Genomic DNA, 24311 nt, shown 5'->3' on the forward strand with positions numbered 1-24311 from the left:
TAAAAAAAAAAAAAAAAAGAAAGAAAGAAAAAAGAAAAAATTAAAAAAAAAAAAGAAGCAAGGAAGACAGTTTTAGTAGTTTGGTGGAGATCTCTCTCAACATGGGCTATGATCAATGGCTATGATTCTGAAATGAATCAGACAGGATCCTTGGCTATCACCAACCTTTTATTCTTGGTCCTATATCCCCTGAGGAATTAAACATTCTCTAGACAACATAAACTAAGGACTAGTCCCATCATACTTTCTTTCCGAAGGTTCAGGTATAAAACAATCACTCAACTACACAAATGTGCATTTCTCTTTTAGGGAGTAAAAATGGAAGCTAAGTTGACTGAGCCACGGGAATGAAAGGGAACATGCTGTTACAGTTTAACTCGTATGTAAAGAAGACTTGCACAATCGGCTCTCAGGGCCCTTCTTCTCAGAGAATTCTGTTTACAGCAAATCTCTGTTGGGATGAAGCCTCATCACATTGGAGTCCTCATTGCTGTCATCCTCCTCTGTAAGCAGCATGGCTTTGCCTTTCAGAGGTAACTCACTAGAATCCCACACTGTGCAGAGCTGTTTTCCTTGCTTTCTTGTCTCTTGTTGAATGGAGTCAGTGTAGTGGGTTGGGGAATAAAACGTTAAAGCTTGAGGGCCATCTCTTTTGGACACTTTTCAAGTTGCCCTGACAAATAAGTGGATTTCAGTACAACAGGCTATCGTTAGATATAGTATCTTTTTCTTTTCTGGATCTATTTTATTATGGGAGAATCCTGGATGATAAGCATATTCAGTGGCTATGAAGAATAATGACATGGAATCTTTTATAAAGGCAATTACTTGGACCCTATCAGATCACAAGATTTATATTTTTCCTGTCTTTGTATATAGAATTAAATGTGGATAATAATTTATTTTTCTCTTGTCCATAAGATGGAGAAGAGGGTAAAGCTATTAAGTAGGAGATTTGGAGCATGCATGAAATATGAAAGGAACAATAGCTATGTTTTAAAGAATGCATACATGAATATATCTAATTCTTATATTTGACTAGAAGAGTGATTCCCTTAGATATTCTATCATAAATTACCTAGAGGAACACAAATAACTCATGCTAGAGTCTATATAATACATGGAGTGAATAGTTTCAGGGTACAAGTATTGTTGAACTTTACCAACTAGTCTTTTTTTTTTTTTACCAACTAGACAATTTTTATGTTTTTAAAAAATCATATTGCTTCCTTTGGAACTGTCTTATTTTTTCTTTTTCTTTCTTTTGTATTTCCCTTTTGCTTCTATGATCTGTTTCTTTTCTATTTATCTCTCTGAGTTGGATCCCTCCCCTAATTTTTGTGAATAGCAAAGACAGAAGGGATATATGACAAAGAACGTATCAGAAGCAGGGAAAATTCTACCAAAAACTCTTTTCTGAATAAATAATCATAGCACAATAGTTCAGAGAATGGAGCTTACATCATGGGCCTGAAGCTGTGTCTGTATATGATTACTGAAGAGTTGATAGATTCCTTTTTGTTCAATATGATTGTCAAATATCAAGTAAATTGTGAAATAGTGTTTGTTACTGAAGTGATATGAGAGTCAGAATTACTAGAATAATTGGTGACTTGTCTCTGCATTTTACCAATAAAACAAATGACTGTGATTTCTAAGGTCTTTTGCTAGTTTTAATAGTCTATAACTTGATGATTGATTTTAAGAGAGAACAAGAAGGGAGGAAAACTGATCATATCATGTCCAACTTGGTTAATGTTGACAGTGACAGTATCATTGCTAGTGAGGGGAAATGAAGGAAACCTATGTTATTTAGCACCTGTGTTTGTGTTTGTCCAGTGCATTGAGCAATGTTTCCTGTTAAATGCTTACAACCCTACATGCTAGGATTTTTTTTTTTCTGAGACAGGATCTTGCTGTGTTACATAGACTGACCTTGAACTCCTGAGCTCAAGAGAGCCTCCTGCCTTGGGAGCCAGAACTATGTGTATATGCCACCAAGTCAGGCACATTCTAGTTATGTTTATGGATATTTTATAGGGGGAGGAAATTGAGCCCCAGAAGAAAGAATAAATCATAAGAATAAACAATAAGCGTAGAGTTTAGATTTGGTTAAAAATCTGAACTTCAACCTCGTTTCAACCCTGAATTACATAGCATGACCTCTAAGCAATCTAGAAATTAGAAGCTAGGTTGAAGGGAGGTCAGCTTTAGTCATAGTGAATTTGAGAAGATAGTCCATTGGGAAAATAGCTGGGAAGAGAGGCAGGGGCTGGAGGTCCTCACCTTCGTGGTCCTCACCTTCTGGCAGGTGTACATATGTCCTCAGAGCCAACACAGCACAACCATCCTTAGAGCTGCCTGTAGCAGACCTTGGGATCTTGGGACACAGGCTCACGTCTAGGCTGCCATACTTTTTTTTTTTTTTAAATATGATCTGGGTAGGTTTCCCAGGCTGGTCCTGAACTCCTGGGCTGGATGGATCTGCCAGCCTCAGCCTCCTGAGCAGCTGGGATCACAGGTGCACACCTGTGCCTGACTTCAGGTCACCATCTTGATTCTACAATGAACTAACCTCCTAGGTGAAATAACCCATATTAAGGCACACCAAAGGCTTTACCACATGTCTTCAAAATAAATAAGTGCATAGAGCTTTAGTGGGACTAAGCATAATGCAAGTGAAGGAAATAATAAAAAATGAATGAAAATAATAAAAAATAATGAAAAAATGAGTGAAAAAAAAAACTCACTCATGCATGGTTTTCCTTACAATTTTTTTTTGCTCCAGTACATACTCAGAAATCTGATTGACATTTATGCATGAAGAGTAGAATGAAAATATGACTATAATCAACCAAATAATATCACACTGAAAATAATCAATACTTTGTGCATATTTTGGAGGTTCTTGTGGGGGGGCGGGTGCAGTGAGAGCTGCAGCTTAGTAGCCAGATGCACAACTGACTCCTGGTTCCAATTTCATCACCAGAAATAACACGGCAAACTTTTCTCTCTTTGAGTAAAAATAATTTTTTTAAACCAAATGTTTCTGAGCTTTGCTTTTCCACGAATGGGCTATTACTGAAGCTAAAAGGGAAATCTAATTTCATTCAGAGCAACAGCCTTTGATAAATTATTGCTGGGGGCAAGAATATAAACCCTTCTAAAAAGAACTAATGGTCTGGCTTTTTCCTAAACTGTCTTTGTTATTGTTTTGTTGTTGTGATCATTTTCCTAATAACAGTTTGTATTCAAGTAATCTCTTAGTGGTTGATTTGTGGATGCATTTTGATAAATCTCATCAGTGAAATGCCCTGGAACAATGACAAAAAAAAAAAATTTAAAGGCATGAATACCATATGCCAAAGAGAAAAGCAGCCAAAAACAAAAAATCTCCATATTCACTTGATTTTAAAGGCCAAACACTATAAAGGATAAAAATAAAATACTAGCAAGAATCTTGTAAACAAAGTCATTAATTGTATTGTGCAGTGATTACCTAAGTGCAGCTTGTCAGTGGGGACTATTTATTTGAAAAAAAAGAAAGTGAGAAAAAGTAGGAAAAAACTGGAGAGTGGAGGAACATTGAGGATAGAGAGTTTCTGAATTATTAATAGACCACGGGAAGCGTTCTTTCTGTTGACTTCATATACTATCTGGCTACCTGGAGACCAGTTCATTCTGTTTCACTTAGCTCCTACTGATATATTATTTTCATCTCAAAGAACAGACCACCAGTGAACCTAAGACATAGTAAGCATATAACAAAATTGCAGCCGTGGGCTAGGTTGTATTGTTCAGAAGCATCTCACCAGCTTTTCAAATCCAACATAATCCTTCAGAATTATGATAGGTGTGATCCTTCCCCTGTGAACCATAGTAGGGGACAGACCTTGATGAACATAATCCCATTCTTAGAGGGGAAGAAATGGAACATGTTGCATAGATATAAAAAAAAACTCAGAAGCTGGAGAGTTGAACCTCAGATCTGCTATAAAGTTTTGGACAATTTATTCATTCTCTTTGAGCATCGCTTTACTTTTTTTTTTTTTTTAAAGTGACCTGTTATTCCACTGCGCTTGCACTTTTTATTCTATTTTTGGTACAAGAAATTTTTTTTCTCAAATGGTTATTGTGTAAACACTCTAACTATATCATTGCAGGGATGCAATCAAAATACATCTTTATTTTTCATCTCTCACTGCTCTCTGTGACATTTTATGTAGTGGGGTTATCTTTCTCTGCTGGTGCCACCCCGACCCCATAATGAGGATTGAACCAGGGCCTTGTACATGCTGGGTAAACACTTTACCACTGAACTACATCTCTAGCCCTCTATTTATTTTGAGACAGGGTCTCCCTAGGTTGCCCTTGCTGGCTCCAAACTTGCAATCCTTCTGCCTCAGCCTCCCTAGTAGCTGGCACTCCTGGGGGGTACAGGCTTGTGTCACTACAACCTACCTCCCTGCTCTCGCATGGAAAATTTCATGGTTTCTCCGCTCACTTCTTAGTAACTGATGGTCTTTGGGTCATGTTAAAATGTGAACATTCTGCCGGGCACAGTGGCACATACCTGTAATCCCAGCAGCTTGGGAGGCTGAGGCAAGAGGATTTCAAGTCCGAAGCCAGTCTCAGCAAACTAGTGAGGCCCTAAGCAATTCAGCAAGACCCTGTCCCTAAATTTTAAATATATATATATATATATTTAAAATATATAATATATTTAATTATATATTTTAAATATATATATATTTAAAATATATAATATATTTAATTATATATTTTAAATATATATATATATATATATATATATATATATATGGAGATGTGGTTCAGTGGTTAAGCCCTGGGTTCAATCCCTGGTATCTTAAAAAAAAAAAATGCAAAAAGCCTCAATTTTGAAATCAGAGTATCAAGTTCAACCAAGTATTAGGTATTATTCAGATATCTCAGTCTATTGTTAAACGAAAAACTTTAGCTGAATTAAATTTAACAGTGTTTAATTGAGCAAAGAATGATTTGGAAATTGGGTAACCCTCAGAATCAGAAAAGGTACAGAGAGCTACAGTCATTTATGTGCAGAAAACAGAAGTGAGGTACAGAAACAGCTTGATAGATATTTTTGATGTTTGCTTATTTGGACATGTTTTGATCAGATGGCTAAAACTCAGCTGCTTTGATTAGCTCAGACGCAGCCAGATGTTTAACAATAAATAGAACAAACAAACAAACAAACAAAAAAAAAAAAAACACACCTAAATGAGACTTTCAGTTTGTTTTCCTTCTAAATTAGGTTGCACTTCCTTACTAGGGAGGACCAGAGGCATTCCTCAGGTCAAATTTAATGTACTTTAATTTTAGAGGAAAATGGCTCTTCACCTCTTACACACCCCTGACTCTTTTTGAGATCCCTCCCACCCTTGTTCAGGAATTCTCTGGATCAGGACACATTCATCCTTTCCTGGGTGGTCACTTGTGACTACATCTTTCATTCCTGACAATCTTGCTTTGTCCGCTGGATCCTCTGCTGAGATCCCCTTACTCCTGTAGGTGGCCCTATTAGATAGCATCTGGGCGATAACTGCCCAACTTGAAGTGCATCTTCTTTGGACTTTAGTCCCTATCCAGCCAACTTGAGACCCGCCACGTGTGGGTTAAGCTGTCTCTGGAGTGACCAAGGCGCCAATCCTTGCATGCCTAAACTGGAGGAAATTTCGAACTTTCTCACGCAGTTCCTCCCTGCTAGGTGGAGGTGAAGGGAGTAGCAGCAAAACTCCATCTCCTTTGGAAGGTGGTGGCTCAAGAGAACAACTTACTCTGAAGAAATACCAACTTGCTTTACAAATCTTGCTTCTCCTCTCTGCTTTTTATAGCCTCCTCTGGTAAGTAAGGGGGTACAGAGTTATGAAATTAACTTTCAAACATTGTAAACTCTGCATAGGGTGATCTGACTGACACTCATCTCATTACCTAATGGCACTTTGATCAAAATCAAATAGAAAAAGTCCAGTTCATCACAATATAAGTTCAAACATATCAAAATCTTTGATGGTGAATTTTTTTTTTTTAATTTATTTATTTTTTTTTACGTTTACATAGGGTAATGATGTTTATTATATTTTTCCCCTCCCCCCACCCCTCCCACCCCTCCCACCCCTCTTTTCCCTCTACACAGTCCTTCTTTCCTTCATTCTTACTGCTCTCCTTAGCCTAACTCTAAACCTAACCCTAAACCTAATGCTAGCCCGTCCCACCCCCCATTATATGTCCTCATCCGCTTATCAGCGAGATCATTCGTCCTTTAGTTTTTTGAGATTGGCTTATCTCACTTAGCATGATATTCTCCAATTTCGACCATTTGCCTACAAATGCCATAATTTTATCATTCTTCATTGCGGAGTAATATTCCATTGTATAAATATGCCACAGTTTCTTTATCCATTCATCAACTGAAGGGCATCTAGGTTGGTTCCACAATCTGGCTATGGTGAATTGAGCAGCAATGAACAGTGATGTGGCTGTATCTCTGTAGTATGCTGATTTTAAGTCCTTTGGGTATAGGCCAAGGAGTGGGATAGCTGGGTCAAATGGTGTTTCCATTCCAAGCTTTCTGAGGAATCTCCACACTGCTTTCCAGAGTGGTTGCACTAATTTGCAACCCCACCAGCAATGTATGAGTGTTCCTTTTTCACCACATTCTCGCCAACACCTATTGTTGCTTGTATTCTTGATAATCGCCATTCTAATTGGGGTGAGATGAAATCTTAGGGTAGTTTTGATTTGCATTTCCCTTATTACTAGGGATGTTGAACATTTTTTCATATATCTGGTGATTACTTGTACATCTTCTTCTGTGAAGTGTCTGTTCATTTCCTTAGCCCATTTGTTGATTGGATTATTTGTATTCTTCGTGTAGAGTTTTTTGAGTTCTTTATAGATTCTGGAAATTAGCGCTCTATCTGAGGTATGGTTGGCAAAGATATTCTCCCACTCTGTAGGCTCTCTCTTCACATTTCTGATAGTTTCCTTTGCTGAGAGAAAGCTTTTTAGTTTGAATCTATCCCAGTTGTTTATTCTTGCTTTTATTTCTTGTGCTATGGGAGTCCTGTTAAGGAAATCTGATCCTGAGCCAACAAGTTGAAGATTTGGACCTACTTTTTCTTCTATAAGATGCAGGGTCTCTGGTCTGATTCCGAGGTCCTTGATCCATTTTGAGTTGAGTTTTGTGTAGGGTGAGAGATAGGGGTTTAGTTTCATTCTATTGCATATAGTTTTCCAGTTTTCCCAGCACCATTTGTTGAAGAGGCTATCTTTTCTCCATTGCATATTGTTGGAACCTTTGTCTAGTATGAGAAAATTGTATTTATTTGGGTTTGTGTCCATGTCCTCTATTCTGTACCATTGATCTACCTGTCTATTTTGGTACCAATACCATGCCGTTTTTGTTACTATTGCTTTGTAGTAGAGTTGAAGATCTGGTATTGCAATACCCCCTGCTACGCTCTTGCTACTGAGGATTGCTTTAGCTATTCTAGGTTTTTTATTCTTCCAGATGAATTTCATAATTGCTTGCTCTATTTCTGCGAGGTACATCATTGGGATTTTAATTGGAATTGCATTGAATCTGTATAGAACTTTAGGTAGTATAGCCATTTTGACGATATTAATTCTGCCTATCCAGGAACATGGGAGATCTTTCCATCTTCTAAGGTTTTCTTGAATTTCTTTCTTTAGTGTTCTGTAGTTCTCATTGTAGAGGTCTTTCACCTCTTTTGTGAGATTGATTCCCAAGTATTTTATTTTTTTCGATGCTATTGTGAATGGGGTAGTTTTCCTAATTTCTCTTTCTGAAGATTCATCACTTATGTATAAAAATGCATTGGATTTATGAGCATTGATCTTGTAACCTGCTACTTTACTGAATTCACTTATGAGTTCTAAAAGTTTTCTGGTGGAATTTCCAGGTTCCTCTAAATATATAATCATGTCATCAGCGAACAGGGATAGTTTGAGTTCTTCTTTTCCTATTCGTATCCCTTTAATTTCTTTGGTTTGTCTGATTGCTCTGGCTAGAGTCTCAAGGACGATGTTGAATAGAAGCGGTGAAAGAGGGCATCCCTGCCTTGTTCCAGTTTTTAGGGGGAACGCTTTCAGTTTTTCACCATTTAGAATGATATTAGCCATGGGCTTAGCGTAGATGGCCTTTATAATGTTTAGGAATGTTCCCATTACCCCAATTTTTTCTAGTGTTTTGAGCATGAAGGGATGCTGTATTTTATCAAATGCTTTTTCTGCATCTATTGAAATAATCATGTGATTCTTAACTTTAAGTCTGTTGATATGGTGAATGACATTTATTGATTTCCGAATGTTGAACCAACCTTGCATCCCTGGGATAAAACCCACTTGATCGTGGTGCACTATCCTTTTAATATATATTTGTATGCGATTTGCTAAAATTTTGTTGAGAATTTTTGCATCGATATTCATTAAGGATATTGGTCTGAAATTTTCTTTCCTTGATGTGTCTCTGTCTGGTTTAGGTATCAGGGTGATATTGGCTTCATAGAACGAGTTTGGGAGGGTTCCCTCCTCTTCTATTTCATGGAATAGTTTGAGGAGTATTGGAATGAGCTCTTCTTTAAAGGTTTTGTAGAACTCGGCTGAGAACCCATCTGGTCCTGGACTTTTCTTTGTTGGTAGGCTTTTGATGACCTCTTCTATTTCATTGCTTGAAATTGGTTTATTTAAGTTGTGTATGTCCTCCTCGTTCAGTTTAGGTAGTTCATATGTCTCTAGAAATTTGTTGATGTCTTCAAGGTTTTCTGTTTTGTTGGAGTATAGATTTTCAAAATAGCTTCTAATTATGTTTTGTATTTCACTCGTGTCTGTTGTGATGTTTCCTTGTTCATTCCGAATTTTAGTAATTTGAGTTTTCTCCCTCTTTCTCTTTGTTAGTGTGGCTAAGGGTTTATCAATTTTATTTATTTTTTCAAAGAACCAACTATTTATTTTATTAATTTTTCCGATTGTTTCTTTTGTTTCGATTTCGTTGATTTCGGCTCTGATTTTAACTATTTCCTGTCTTCTACTACTTTTGGTATTGGTCTGCTCTTCTTTTTCTAGTGCTTTGAGCTGTAGTGTTAACTCGTTTATTTGTTGATTTCTACTTCTTTTTTTGAATGCACCCCATGAAATAAATCTTCCTCTAAGTACTGCTTTCATAGTGTCCCAGAGATTTTGATATGATGTGTCTTTGTTCTCGTTTACTTCTAAGAATTTTTTATTTCCCTCCTGATGTCTTCTGTTATCCATTCATCATATAATAGTGTATTATTTAGTCTCCAGGTATTGGAGAAGTTTCTGTTTTTTATTCTGTCATTTATTTCTAGTTTCAATCCATTATGATCTGATAGAGTACAAGGTAGTATCTCTATCTTCTTGTATTTACTAACAGTAGCTTTGTGGCATAAAATATGGTCTATTTTAGAGAAGGATCCATGTGCTGCTGAGAAGAAAGTGTATTCATTCTTTGTTGGATGGTATATTCTATATATGTCCGTTAAGTCTAAATTGCTGATTGTGTTGTTGAGATCTATAGTTTCTTTATTCAATTTTTGTTTGGACGATCTATCCAGTGGTGAGAGAGGTGTGTTAAAATCGCCTAGTATTATTGTGTTGTGGTCTATTTGATTTCTGGAATTGAGAAGGATTTGTTTGACGTACGTGGATGAGCCAATGTTCGGGGCATAGATATTTATGATTGTTATGTCTTGCTGATTTATGCTTCCCTTAAGCAGCATGTAATGTCCTTCTTTATCCCTTCTGACTAGTTTTGGTTTGAAGTCCACATTATCTGAGATGAGGATGGATACTCCAGCTTTTTGCTGTGTCCGTGTGCATGGTATGTTTGTCCCCATCCTTTCACCTTTAGTCTATGGGTGTCTCTTTCTATGAGATGAGTCTCTTGCAGGCAGCATATTGTTGGATTTTTCTTTTTAATCCAATCTGCCAGTCTGTGTCTTTTGATTGATGAATTCAGGCCATTAACATTCAGGGTTATTATTGTGATATGATTTGTATTCCCAGTCAATTGACTCATATTTGTTTTTGACATGATTTGGTTTCTCCTTTATTTGGCTATTCCTTTAGGCTAGCGCCTCCTGTTGCTGATTTGCATCGTTGTTTTTCATCTCTTCCTCATGGAATATTTTGCTGAGAATGTTCTGTAATGCTGGCTTTCTTTTTGTAAATTCCTTTAGCTTTTGTTTATCATGGAAGGATCTTATTTCATCGTCAAATTTGAAGGTAAGTTTTGCTGGGTATAAGATTCTTGGTTGGCATCCATTTTCTTTCAGGGCTTGGTATATGTTGTTCCAGGCCCTTCTAGCTTTTAGGGTCTGGATTGAAAAATCTGCTGATATTCTTATTGGTTTCCCTCTGAATGTAATTTGATTCTTTTCTCTCGCGGCCTTTAAAATTCTGTCTTTATTTTGTAGGTTAGGTATTTTCATAATAATGTGCCTTGGTGTGGGTCTGTTGTAATTTTGTATGTTTGGAGTTCTATAAGCCTCTTGTACTTGGTTTTCCATTTCGTTCTTCAGATTTGGGAAATTTTCTGTTATTATTTCATTGAATAGATTGTTCATTCCTTTGGTTTGTTTCTCTAAGCCTTCCTCAATCCCAATAATTCTCAAATTTGGCCTTTTCATGATATCCCATAGTTCTTGGAGATTCTGTTCATGATTTCTTACCATCTTCTCTGTTTGTTCCACTTTGTTTTCAAGGTTAAATATTTTGTCTTCAATGTCTGAGGTTCTGTCTTCCAGGTGTTCTATCCTATTGGTTATGCTTTCTATGGAGTTTTTAACTTGGTTTATTGTTTCCTTCATTTCAAGGATTTCAGTTTGGTTTTTTTTCAGTATCTCTAACTCTTTATTGAAATGATCTCTTGCTTCCCGTATTTGGTCTTTTAACTGTTGATTGGTGCGATCATTTAATGCCTGCATTTGCTCTTTCATCTCCTCCTTCAATGCCTGCATTTGCTCTTTCATCTCCTCATTAGCTTCCCTGATCGTTTTAATTACGTACATTCTGAACTCCCTTTCTGACATTTCTTCTGCTGTGCTGTCATTGGGTTTTATTGATGTAGTATCTAGGTTTGTTTGGGACATTTTCTTCCCTTGTTTTCTCATAATGGTCAGTTGTCAGTGGGACCCTGAGATATTGCAGTTTTCCACTATTGGCTTATAGTGTCCCAGTAGATTTCCAGTGTATCACCTCCCAGCCTTCAGTAGCCTGCTGTCTTGGAGGAATCTGATAAAGCAGCTCATTCGAAGAATACTGCCCCTAGCCCCCTACTGGTTCCACGTTTTGGAACTGGCTCTGTGCGGAAATGCTCTCACTGTGGGCCTGCACCGTGCAGCTGGCCGTGTGGGAAGAGCCCACTGCCGGAGTGTGGAAGACTACCTTGGGAAGACTCAAGCTGCCCTGCCCGGCTCTGCTAAGCCACCTCTATCTGGGCCTGCCACCCGGGCTGAGCTTTACCCAGTGGGCAGACTCACCCGTGGCTCCACTTCAGTCCGAGTCTCTCAATGCCTCCCCTTCTTAACTCCTGGGTTGTGGAGCGACTGGAAGTGCAGTCTCCCTCTAGGTCGCCATCTTGGATCGCCCCGTGGAGAGAGCCCGCAGCCGGAATGGGCAGAGCCGCCTGAAGAGGTCTCCAGCTGCCCTGCCCTTATCCCTGAGGCTGATTGCAGATCGAGGCACTCCGCTGGTTCTTTGCAGGAGTACACTGCACTGCAGCGGCTCCGGGACTCGGAGCCTGCTCTGTTCAGACAGGCTCTCACTAGCGGGCCAGTTCCGTTCCGAGAACCTGGAGAAGCTGGCTGTGTGGGCGGGGCCCACCGCCGGAGTGCGCAGGACTGCCTGTGGATGACTCTAGCTGCCCTGCCCGGCTCCGATAAGCCACCTCTATCTGGGCCTGCCACCCGGGCCGAGCTTTACCCAGTGGGCAGACTCACCCGTGGCTCCACTTCAGTCCGAGTCTCTCAGTGCCTCCCCTTCTTAACTCCTGGGTTGTGGAGCGACTGGAAGTGCAGTCTCCCTCTAGGCCGCCATCTTGGATCCGATGGTGAATTTTTAACCTCATAATTATACTCTTCAACATTTCCTAGCTTATTTTTATAAGTTGCAGAGATTTCTTTTGTTTGTTTGTTTGTTTTTTCCCCCACTGTGATAGTTTTTACCTTAACAGTAAGGAACCAATGTGGGCGTTCTGCCAAGCACTGAGTATTTCCATTTCAGTTATACATTTAGGGACCAGGGAAATGATTATTGAGGAATTTGTGGACTTAGTGCACCTATATGAACTGAACTTACCCTAGAACTTCAGGCCCCTAGATTTCAGCATCACATTTGACTCTACATCCAAAAGATCTCAAAGTATTTCAGTTTTACCCTTTCTGTAGTATGCAGAATTACCTGAATAAGTTGTCAAAGGTCTACTTGGGAAAGAGCTGTGGGAGTCTTGATCTTTTTGGATGCTTTATCTATTATTTTAGGGTCTTTCCTTGTGGGAATTGACTCTTCCTTCAGAAAGAATTTCTGGGCCTAAGAACTGACTTGGATTTGAAACTGGGCAAGAGGTAAATGATTAGGGCAAAGTCATGGCATAACCTGGTTATGGAAGTGTTAGGCATAATAAAGAGGGACTAATCCCCCAAAGGAGGTGCACATGCCCATGGCCCTGTAATAGTCTAATTAGATCCTTCAGAGATGATACTAACATGCTACAAAGATGGTTTTTAGAAGTTTGGAGAAAACAGTGGTATGCATGAGGTGAACTAAAAAGCCAGAACTAAAGGGCAATGGTGGGAAATGAAATCAAAAGACTCATAGAAAGAGACCTGTTTGGATAAAAAATACTCTGTAAGGCCGGAAAACCCACCAGGTGACTATGTTCCGCTATGGACCCAAAGGAAGTTCTATCTATTAAGAGAACAAGGAATGTGCTGATGAGATGAGAAGCCCGATAGTGCCTCTTTCACAAGGTAGTTTTTTAATATGTAATTTCCTCATGAAGTGAAAAAGTAAAAATTTTGGGGTGTTAAAAAAAGTAAAACTGGAAAAGCATAGAATTAGGGAGAGAACACTGAGATTTCACCCCTCTGAGGGAAGACCTTTAACATTTTAGTGATTACCTTTCTTGCATTTCTTTTTTGTTTTAAATACTTTTTAGTTGTCATTGGACCTTTATTTTATTTATATGTGGTACTGAGGATCAAACCCAGTGCCTCACACATGCTAGGCAAGGGCTCTTCCACTGAGCCACAACCCCAGTCCTGCTTTCTTGAATTTCTCTGCATTTATATGTCCCTGTGTATAGTACGACATCAACTAAATAATATATACCCCTTTGCACCAGGAAGACCTCTCTTTTAGAAACAATCTTATTTGCTCCCCTGTCTCTCACCTTCTGCTGCCATTTCCTACCCTCCGAATCAATGTTCACAACGTGTCCTTTATTTATTCATAACTTTGTCCTGCTTTCAACACAATAGTTTCTTCTTTTTCTCTCATAGTCTGTCACGTCTCACTTCTCTCCCTTAATAGATCATGAAAATCCATACCCAAGTTAATCATTATAAATCAAACTCATTCTTTATTATTGCCAAACATCCTACAATGTGGAGATACCATGAACATTCATCAGTTCTGTTGCTGATAAGCATTCCCATCAGTTTCTAGTTATTGTTATTATGTATAATACTGTGATACATACCCTTGAACACATGTCTTTAGTTAGTGGCTGAAGAGTTTATGCTGTGCTTGTATTAGGGATTGGCATAAAATTTCCCAGTCTAGGGTTTCTGTAAGTCACATTTTCCCTCCTTGATAATCAAGTCTCTCTAGGGCTATTTTCTGTGTCTCATATTTAGAATCATTTAATCAAGTTTCCCAAAATAAAGCCATCTTCCTCCCTGCTGCCAATAATGTTACTTTCCTAATTCCTAATTACCTACAAGACGAGGTCCAAATTTCTTAGCATGCATCCAGAACTTTCTTAGGGGGAAGACTAAAATAACTTCTCAATCTCACTTCTGTTTAGCTACCATTCTTCTCTTGCCCTCCTCACCTGTCATGTTGGCAGCAGTTAACAGGTTGCTAACTCCCCAGCAGTGCCCTTGGTCTCCTGCCATTGTGACCATATGTTCTCTCATGCATTCTGACTCACCCCATCATCTTTTTTTGTGAAAAATGACAAGCAGAAATTATCATAACCCTTTCTGTACTTTTGAAGCTCTTAGTATTTCTCTCTTTTAAAAAAATTATTATTTGGAATATTTTTAGATTTTCAGAAAATTGGAAAAGATAAAAGAGTGGACCTCCCTTACCCAATATCCCCTAATGTTGACACCTTATCCAATCATGATATATTTGTCAAACCTGAGAAACCGACGTTGGTCTAATACTATTAACTAAACTCCAGAACTTATTTGGATTTCATTTGCTTTTCAACATGTTATGGTTTGGATGTGAAGTGTCCCCCAAAAGCTTGTGTGTGTGACAATGCCAGAAGATTCAGAGGAGAAATGATTGGGTTATAAAAACCTTAACCCAATCGGGGAATTAATCTCATGATGGGATTACCTGAGTAGTAACCGAAGGCAGGAAGGGTGTGGCTGGAGGAGGTGGACCATTGTATCTGGACCAGTTTGTATCTGGTGAGTGGAGTGTCTCTCTCTTCTTTCTGATCATCATGTGAGCCACTTCCCTCTGCCATACTCTTCCACCATGATGTTCTGCCTCACGTGGAACCCTGAGGAATGGAGCCAGCTGCCTATGAACTGAGACCTCTGGAACAATGAGCCCCCAAATAAACATTTCCTCCTCTAAAGTTGTTCGTGTCAGGTATTTTAGTCACAACAGTGAAAAAGTTCACTAAAACAACACATATGCCCTTTTTCTGTTCCCAGCTCCAATCTAAGGTACTATGTCACCCCTCGTCACCATGTTGCTGCTGTCCTTTGTCTTGAGTGCCACCATTTCATCCATATTGTCCTGCTTTTTAGTTCTTGCAGATAGGAGGGTATATGGGTCCTTGTTTTTCCACCTTAATTGGAAGCAAAGCCTAAAATTAGTTTTAAATAAAACAAGAGCGAAATGTTTTCCTTCTGATTTAAAAATTTTTATCCTCATATGTCAAGGGCAATAGTTATCCAAAAATAAAAGAAAAATCTTGTTCAGTTAAAAAAAATGGGCTCTCCTCTGACAAATATGACCAGTGTAGCTTAATTTTAACTGACTAAATTTAATTACTTTTTAATTTCCATTTATTTATTTTGCGTTACTGGGGATTGGACCCAGGAGTCCTCTACCATTGAGCTATATCCTCAGCTATTTTTATTTATTTTGTCCACATTTTTAACTGGTGCATTATAGTTGTACATAACGATGGGATTTATTGTTATATATTTGTATATGCATACAATATGACAATATAATTTGGCCATTATCAATCCCAACCACTTTTTCCCTCCCTTCCCACCTCCCTGTCCTCTATTGATTTTCCTTTCATTTTCTTGAGATATGCCCCTATTTTTCTTTTCTTTTTCCTCTCTAGCTTCTGCATCTGAGAGAAAACATATGACCCTTGACCTTCTGAGTTTGACTTACTTCACTAACATGATGGTCTCTAGTTCCATTCCTTTTCCTGAAAAGCCATAATTTTATTTTTCTTTATAGCTGAAAAAAATTCCATTGTGTATATATACCACATTTTCCTTATTGATTCATCCTTTGATGGACACCTAAGTTGGTTTTGTAGTTTGACTATTGTGAATTGTGTTATTAAAAACATGGGTATGTACATATCACTGTAGTATGATGACTTTAATTCTTTAGGATAAATACCAGGAAGTGGAATAGCTGGGTCCCATGGTCATTCCATGCCTAGTCTTTTGAGGAACCTACATACTGATTTCCAAAATGGTCATACTAATTTACAATTCCACCAACAGTGTAAAATTGTTCCTTTTTCCCCATATCCCCTTCAGCATTTATTATTATTTGTATTCTCTATGACTGCCATTCTGACTGGTGTGAGATTAAATCTCAGAGTAGTTTTCATTTGCATTTCTCTAATTGCTTATGATGTTGAACATTTTTTCACCTATTTGTCAGTCATTTGTATTTCTTCTTTTGAGAGGTGTCTGTTTAATTCATTCAACCATTTATTAATTGAGTTATTTGGGTTTTTTGGTGTAAAGTTTTTTTTTAATTTCTTTATGTATTCTCAATACTAATCCTCTGCCAGAAGAATAGCTAGCAAAGATTTTCTCCCATTTTGTAGGTTCTCTCTTCACATCCCTAATTGTTTCCTTTGCTATGCAGAAGCTATTTAATTTGACACCATTCTATTTATTATCTCTTGGCATTATTCTCTGAGATGTAGGGGCCCTATTGAGAAAGTCATCTCCTATGCTTCAAAGATGCAGTGTTGACCCTACATTTTCTTCTAGGAGTTGCATAGTTCCTAGGTCTTTGATCCACTTTGAGTTGACTTTTGTGCAGGGTAAGAGATAAGGGTCTAGTTTCATTCTTCTGCATATGGATATCCAGTTTTCCCAGCTCCCTTTGTTAAATGATTGTCTTTTGTCTGATGTATGTTTTTGGCACCTTTGTCAAGGATCAGATGACTATAGATGTGTGAGTTTGTCTCTGTGTCTTCTATTCTGTACCTTTGGTCTGTGTGTCTGTTTTTATGCCAGTACCATATAGTTTTGGTTACTATAGCTCTGTAGGATAATTTGAAGTCAGGTCTTGTGATGCCTCCAGCATTGCTTTTTTTTGGCTTAAAATTGCTTTGGTTGTTCTGGATCTTTGATTCTTCCAAGTGAATTTTAGGACTGTTTCTTCTACTTTTCTGAAGAATGGCATTGGTATTTTGATGGGGGTTGCATTGAATCAATATATTGCTTCGGGTAGTATAGCCATTTAAACAATATTATTTCCATTTATCCATGAACATGGGAAGTCTTTCCATCTTCTGAGGTCTTCTTTAATTTCTTTCTTCATTGTTCTATTGCTTTCATATAGAGGTGTTTCATTTCCTTGGTTAGATTTATTCCTAGTTTTATTTGTTTGTTTGTTGAGGCTATTGTGAATGGAATTGCTTTTCTGATTTCTTCTCAGCAGATGCATTGTTGGTGTATAGGAAAGCTATTGATTTTTGTATTATGATTTTGTAAACTTCTACTCCATTTCTATTTTTTATTTTGAGACAGGGTTTTACTAATTTGCTGAGGCTAGCCTCAAATTTGTGAGCCTTTTGTTTCAGCCTCTGGAGTAGCTGAGGACATGCACCATTGCACCTGACAGCTTAATTTTAAATTAAATAGCATAATTTTTGTGAGGTTTCTCCAAAGTATACTGGAAACCTGATGCCATTACTGTTAATGCTGTTCACATAGACCTGCAATTGCTCACCTCACTGATATCTTTCTTTACCTAATTTTTTTTACCAGCAAAATTTGTTAGGGTGCTGCAGATATGAGAAAATTTGCTAAGAAATTCTTCCCTTTCTGAGTAAATAGTATGTGAAAAGAAAGTAAATGCATGTTGAGTCATGCTAATCTATTGCCTGGGCTGTGCAAGAATCACTAAGGATCCCTTCACAGCCATAGCAAGAGTTGTCAGACTGAAATATGAAAAAGCAAAAGTGAGAAAACAAATTAAACCAAGTGTCAGTATTTAAAACTGACACTGACCCATATGCTCATATCATAAAAACATGTAAAGTTCATACCCATTTAAGATTAAAAACTCATCAGAGTAGTAGTTTCTTCAGGTAGACAGAAGGCATCTACCCAAAAATCTATAAGCATTCTAATGGTGAAACATTAGGCAATTTTTCTTAAAAATTATGATTCATGTATTTTTTTCTCCACTTCTATTTGGCATTATACTGGAATCAGAGCCAGCAGAATAAGAGAAGAAGGGAGCAAAAATAAAGGCTGTATAAGCAGTGAAAGAGAAAAAGCAAAACTTAGTATGTGTAGTCATAATGATTGCTTGCTGAGAGAAAACTCCTAGAAATATCTACATTAAAATTATCAAAATTACCAAGAGAAATGAATAAAAATCAATATCCAAATATCAACTTAATGTTTCTATAGCTCAATGACTAAGAGATGAACGATTAAGTTGCCATTTACAAAAGAAAAGGCAGCACTGTTGAAACACATGTAATTTTAAAATATGCAACATTTTATGGATAAAACTATGAAACTTTTTTGAAGGCCATTAAAAAAGGCATAAACAAGTAGGCAAACCTATTTTGTGTACCGATGAGAAGACACAATCATAAGTATATCAGTTCTTTTCAAATTATTTATCTATAAATTCAGTATAATTATAATGAAAAGCTAACATTTTTTCATAGAACATGACAGGCTGATTTTTTAAATTTACACAGAAAAGCAAAAGATCAAACCAAGAGGCTCTTTAAAAGAATCAGGACCAAGAGACCCTCCTCCTATTCCATATATGAGGACACAGGGAGAAGGTGCTATCTCAAGAAACTGTCCCTTCTCAGATGTCAAATCTAATCTGCTAGTGCCTAACCTTGGACTTCCCAGCCTCTAGAACTGTGAGAATAAAGTTTCTGTTGTTTATAAGGCACAGTGCCCTCACATGCTGCAGGTTGGGGGTCTGTCTCGAGTTTCTTTTATATAGGTCCTAATCCCATTCGTAAGAGCCATGCCTCATCCCTCCTCATCTCCTAATGCTGTCACCTTTGAGGTTAGTATTTGTACACATGAATTTAGTAGGGATAATAATGTCCACACCAGAACAGTTTCCCACTCACATCACCAATCAATGAAGACAACAGACACTCCTAGGACTCTCCTCCAACTTGGTCTTCTGGGCTCCTTCCATTATGCAACTCCACATCCTGGGGCTCTTTGCTCCAACCCCAGGATGAGACAAAGGACGGGTGCGTGAAGACATACTGCTCTTAACTCCCACCCTAATCCTCGTTGGCTGGAGCTCAGGTAGGAGGTCTTCACACAGCCACACGGATGGCTGGGAAATGCAGTTTTTCTGTACCCCAGGAAGAGCAGCTGGTGTGAATCATCGCTTTTTCTGCCAGCTGGTATGGAAACTTAACACATGACCAAATTGATAGAGCAGATCCCTGGGGAAAGTATCCACAATTAATACATGATGCTGAGTAAGAAAAACTGAAAATCAACTCCTTATTTACACTAAGTAATAAGTTTCAGTGATTTTAAAAGCTGAAGTAAGAAAAACTAAAAGAGATAAATGAGAATATCATTATATCCCAGGAAAGAATTCCTAAATAACACAAACCTAGAAGGAAATGATGGACGAAAAGCAAATTTTGAAGTTCATGATAGATAAATAGACATCATAAACAGAGGTTGGGATGTTGCTCAGTTGTAGAGCAGTTGCCTAACATGCATGAGTTTCTGGGGTCAATCCCCAGCTCTGGTCAGGGGGAGGGGAAGAAAAAGACAAATTACAAACTGGTAGAAGATATATGCAATATGTGCATTTGACAAGGAAATAATATCTAGTGTATAGAAAGAAGTTATACTGGTCAATTGTTACACAAATACAGGCAAATTAATAGAAAAAAATGAGCAGATGACCTGAACAAGCATAACTCATAAGCCAAGAATTGAAGAGAAATAACTGTGCTTCATTAGGAAGTCAGAAAAATAAAACTGAAAGTCACAGGAATCAGCATGGTGGCATATGCCTCTAATCTCAGTGGCTCAGTGTGGGAAGTCATCCATGGCTTGTATGAGAACCAAGCATAGCTGAGCCATTAACCAGGAGGATCTGGCCTCAGGAACTCAGGGCTCCTAAGACTATTTGAGTCCACATTCTGCGTTGGTTCACTGCTGAAGTTCAAATACAAGCACTGGATGTGGGAGCGACTCGCTAGAGCCAAAGGGCTTGCTTACCTCCACTCTCCATCCTTTTTGTCATGGAAGAAGCTCCTACCAGTCCCTTTTTGATCTGTGCCACTATAAATAAAGCGAGTACGGCCTCCTTCCTTTGTTAGAGTCAGACCCTTCTGGACGGCTCAACCAGTCATGCTCCTGCTCTTAAGATAATTCTGTCTTCTGTCATTATTTCTGATAAATAAATTTCATAGACCTTGTTTTGTAGCCAGCCCATCCCTCCAGCAGGAGCCCTTTCCCTCACCCATGAGGGAGGTGCAGGGAGAGCTCAGGAGGCTGAGGCAAGGAGGATCACAAGTTCAAAGTCAGTCTCAGCAACTTAGTGAGATCCTGTCTCAAAATAAAATATAAAATGGACTGGGGATGTGGTTCTGTGGTTAAGCAGCCTCAGTTCAATCTCTGGTATAAAAAAAAATCTATACTATGAAGAAAAGCAAGGGAAAAAGTAAAAGTGAAAATTTAGGATGATAGATACTTTAGGAATATGGGGTGGACACCTTTAGGGATATAGGAGAGGAGTCAAGGAGAAAGGAACACACAGGGAGTTTCAAGGATGCTAGTAAAGTTGGATTTCTTAAGTGGGTGATGGGTTCATAAACATTATTCTATAATATAATAAACTAGTGTCAGCATAAATATTCTCTTACATATCAAAAAAATTGTTATTGGCATAATAATTATATGTATTTATGAGGAACATTGTGATGCCTTGTGATATATATATAATAATCACAATGTGATTATTATATATATATATAATAATCAGGTTACTCAGTGTATTCAACTTTTTATACATTTATCATTTCTTTGTGATGATCATATTAAAATCCTCTCTTTTTGCTATTTTAAAAATATTCAACACAACATAGTTAACCATTACTGCAACAGAACACCAGAAGTGATTTCCTTTTTCTAACTGCAATCGTACCTGTTACTGTAATTGTACCCGTTGGCCACTATCTTTCCATCCCTTCCTCCTCCCACCTGCTGGTAATTATTCTTCTACTCTCTTCTGAGATCAGTTTGTTGAGATTCCACAAATGGGAAAGATCATGCAGTTCTTATCTTTCTATGCCTGGCTTGTTTCATTTATCATAATGTCTTTGGCTTCTTCCGTGTTGCCACCAATGACAGAATTTCATTCCTTGTAGGGCTGAATATTCCACTGTGTATATGTACCACATTTTCTTTAACCATTTATCCATTGATGGATTCCATGGCTATTGTGAATAGTGCTGCTATAAACCTGTGAGTTCAGGTATTTCTTCCACATACTGATTTCATTTCTTTTGTGTCTATGCCAATAATAGGATTGCTGGATCTTATGGTAGTTCTATTTTTAATTTTTTTTGAGGAGCCACCATACTGTTTTCCATAATGGCTTTACTAATCCACATTCCTACTGACAGCATTTGAGTTCACCTTTCTCCACTTCCATGCAACAATAAAAACTAATTTGTTATTTTTTTACTTTTTGATATACAGAGAGAGAAGAAAGAAGTTAGTGCTCTGCAAATTGAACCCCAGTCAAAATAGTTGCTGATTTTGCAATTGCTTAGGAATAGAAAGAATGAGAACATATTCTCTTCTTACCTAAATCCTCTGTCCTTCTAACATTTTAAATTTTGTTTCCTTTTTACAGTTACCTACAAGCACCTCTAGGATGAATATTGCATTTCCACACTTTTATTTAACATCAAAATTCTGTTTTGTTTTTTTCCCCAGTGGCCAGGTTTTATCTGCTCTTCCTAGAACCTCTAGACAAGTTCAAGTTCTGCAGAATCTTACTACAACCTACGAGGTATCTTCTCCCTAATTTGTGCCTATATTGGTAGCATTCTGTATGCCATTGTATGCTACATTCCCACCTACATTGTGTCTCACGATTTTGTATCTGGTGTGAACTCCTATCTCATAGGTTTCAACCCTCCCATGAATACATGACTTTGTTGGTTCCCCAAATTGAACTTCCATTTGTGCTCTTGACTTTTCAGCCAGTTTTATATTAGTACTTTGTGGTTTAAAGTGTGTCTTTACAAAGCCACTACAGTAACAGACATTCAATAGAATCTTGCTTATAAATCAGTGGTTCTCAAGGAATAAGCATGAAAGACACAGGGAACATTTATTAAAATTGTTATGCCTGGAATCCATCTCCCAGAATGTCTAAGGTTTTGAAAATTGACAGGAGTCAGAAAATAACATAGTAAAAAACCAGCGGGTCCATATTTGTTAGTGTTCTCTGAGAAATAGAGGTCAGATCATATTCAAAGTGTGAGCCATAAGGGGAATGTTTGCTAAAGACATAGGGGAGGGCGCTGGGATGGCAGGGGGCACCTGCAGAACAGATGCCTTCTGAGGCCTCTGCAGGAAGAAGGATCTTGCAGGAGGATGGCAGACTGCAGTGCAGTTCCAAGAAGCATTGGATGAGGGGGCAGTGGTGAGTCCTTTAGTAAATCACCTGTTTTAAGAGTCCTGTATCTGGGAGGAATGGACCTGAGTGAACAAGCCCATAGTGCTCAGTCAGGGCTGGCTGCAGCCCTGGGCAGTGTGACCTCAGACTACTGGGATCACCAGTTACCTGTGATCCTTGCAGCAGAAGAGTTGAATGGCACATATTTATTGTCACAACAGGATAAATAAAAACTACTACAAAGAAAGCATCAGAAATTTTAGAGCTTTATTTCTTGTTCTGCTACTTGGTAAATGATTTTAGAGAAATTAGCTATGAACCTTAATTGTCTGAACAACAAAAACATATGCCTTGTTTATATCAAAGGAGCATTATAATGATCCAAGAAAATGGGTTTGAAAGTGCTTTACGAAAGTGAAATTTTAAAAAAGAGAAATAGCTGGGCATGGAGGTGCGTGCCTGTTAATTCCAGAGACTCAGGAGGCTGAGGCAGGAGGATCACAAATTTCAGACCAGCCTCAGCAACTAAGAGAGACCCTAAGCAATTTAGTGAGACCCTGTCTCAAAAGAAAAAGTACAAAAGGGCTGGGGATGTGGCTCAGTGGTTAAGTGCCCCTGGGTTAAATCCCCAGTACCAGGAAAAAAAAATTAAAACAAGATTGAGAGTAAATATTTAAGGAATGCTGACATGATAATATCAAGTATATGGAATTTTTATTAGATAAATTTAATGTTTAATCAACTTTCTTTTAAGACAAAATTTTCATTTTTTCTTTAAACATCTGACATACACACATCCAGTTTTACACTTGAGTTATAAGCATGTCCATTCTTTCATTCATTGTCTCACTGAGTATTTATTGAGTATCTGGTAAGTTTTAGGCTTTTCTTAAAAACTAGAGTTAATGAGAAGAATAAAAAGAACTCCCTGCAACATGGACATTTATATTATCATGCATATAGACAGTGTCCTTTTCATGTCCCTTTTATAGAGACAACTTTTATGACTCTAGCTACTGATGAGAATGACGTGAACAATTCTTCCTCCTCTCCCCAAAACTGTAGATTGTTCTCTGGCAGCCAGTAACAGCTGAATTCATTGCAAAGAAAAAAGAAGTCCATTTTTTTGTGAATGCATCTGATGTAAGCAATGTGAAAGCCCATTTAAATACGAGCAGAATTCCATTCAGGTAAGCATCATTTGATAGCTATTAAATAGCAATTATAAGCACCCATTATGCATTTGATTAGGAGGTGAAGTGACGGCTTCTTGCAAAAATAAAGTACATTAAACATGGCAGCATGAAAAGCTCTGGAATGGACTGGTGGTAAAGCCCAAGGCCTGGCTTTGTGACAAGTTGTTCACCCTCTCATAATTCCAGACCTTTATCTGCAATGAAGTTAGACCCATTGATCCATAGGGCCTCTTATCCTTTCTCTTTCTGTGATTTCTCTGTGCCCAGACCTGGGGAGTAAAATGGTCATTTACCATAGTATACTAGGCTTTGTGATGTCTCTTGAAAAAGTTGGGGATGAGGAGGTTTGGGCTTTTCCAAATTCTTCCTTAGTAGGAATTCTTCCTTCACAATGTCAGCAAACCTTTCTGAATTTCTGGCCCTGAAGAGGAAGTGTACCAGATCCTCTGACTCAGAGGAGCACCTGGGTTGGAGTCTGGCACTGCCGCTTATCCTCCTATGTGATCTCATAGGAATTACTTACCTCCCTGTGCCTTGTTTAATTTTGCAAATTAGATTTTAAAAATTGCACCTGCTATGTACATTAATTGATTTAAAAATTCTTTAAAGTATATCAGGTGTTGTTTCTGTTCAGAGTCTGTCCCCTTTCCTTTGCTTCTCCTGTCCAACATCTCCCCCCTATATCCACCGCCCACCTGCCAGTAT

At 38.1% G+C, this 24311-nt stretch overlaps 1 protein-coding gene across 1 annotated transcript in view; it reads left to right on the plus strand.

Annotated features, from left to right (window-relative positions):
* Positions 1–418: 418 nt before the first annotated feature.
* Positions 419–24311, plus strand: part of Cpb2 (carboxypeptidase B2) — a 53029-nt gene continuing 29136 nt past the window's right edge. The window contains exons 1-3 of the mRNA XM_047552065.1: positions 419–533; positions 21723–21798; positions 23476–23600. Of these exons, the coding sequence (XP_047408021.1) occupies positions 460–533; positions 21723–21798; positions 23476–23600 (275 nt within the window). The 5' untranslated portion in view covers positions 419–459. The remainder of the gene's footprint in view (positions 534–21722; positions 21799–23475; positions 23601–24311) is intronic.

This window comes from Sciurus carolinensis, chromosome 5, assembly GCF_902686445.1.
Source record: "Sciurus carolinensis chromosome 5, mSciCar1.2, whole genome shotgun sequence".
Classification (NCBI taxonomy): domain Eukaryota; kingdom Metazoa; phylum Chordata; class Mammalia; order Rodentia; family Sciuridae; genus Sciurus; species Sciurus carolinensis.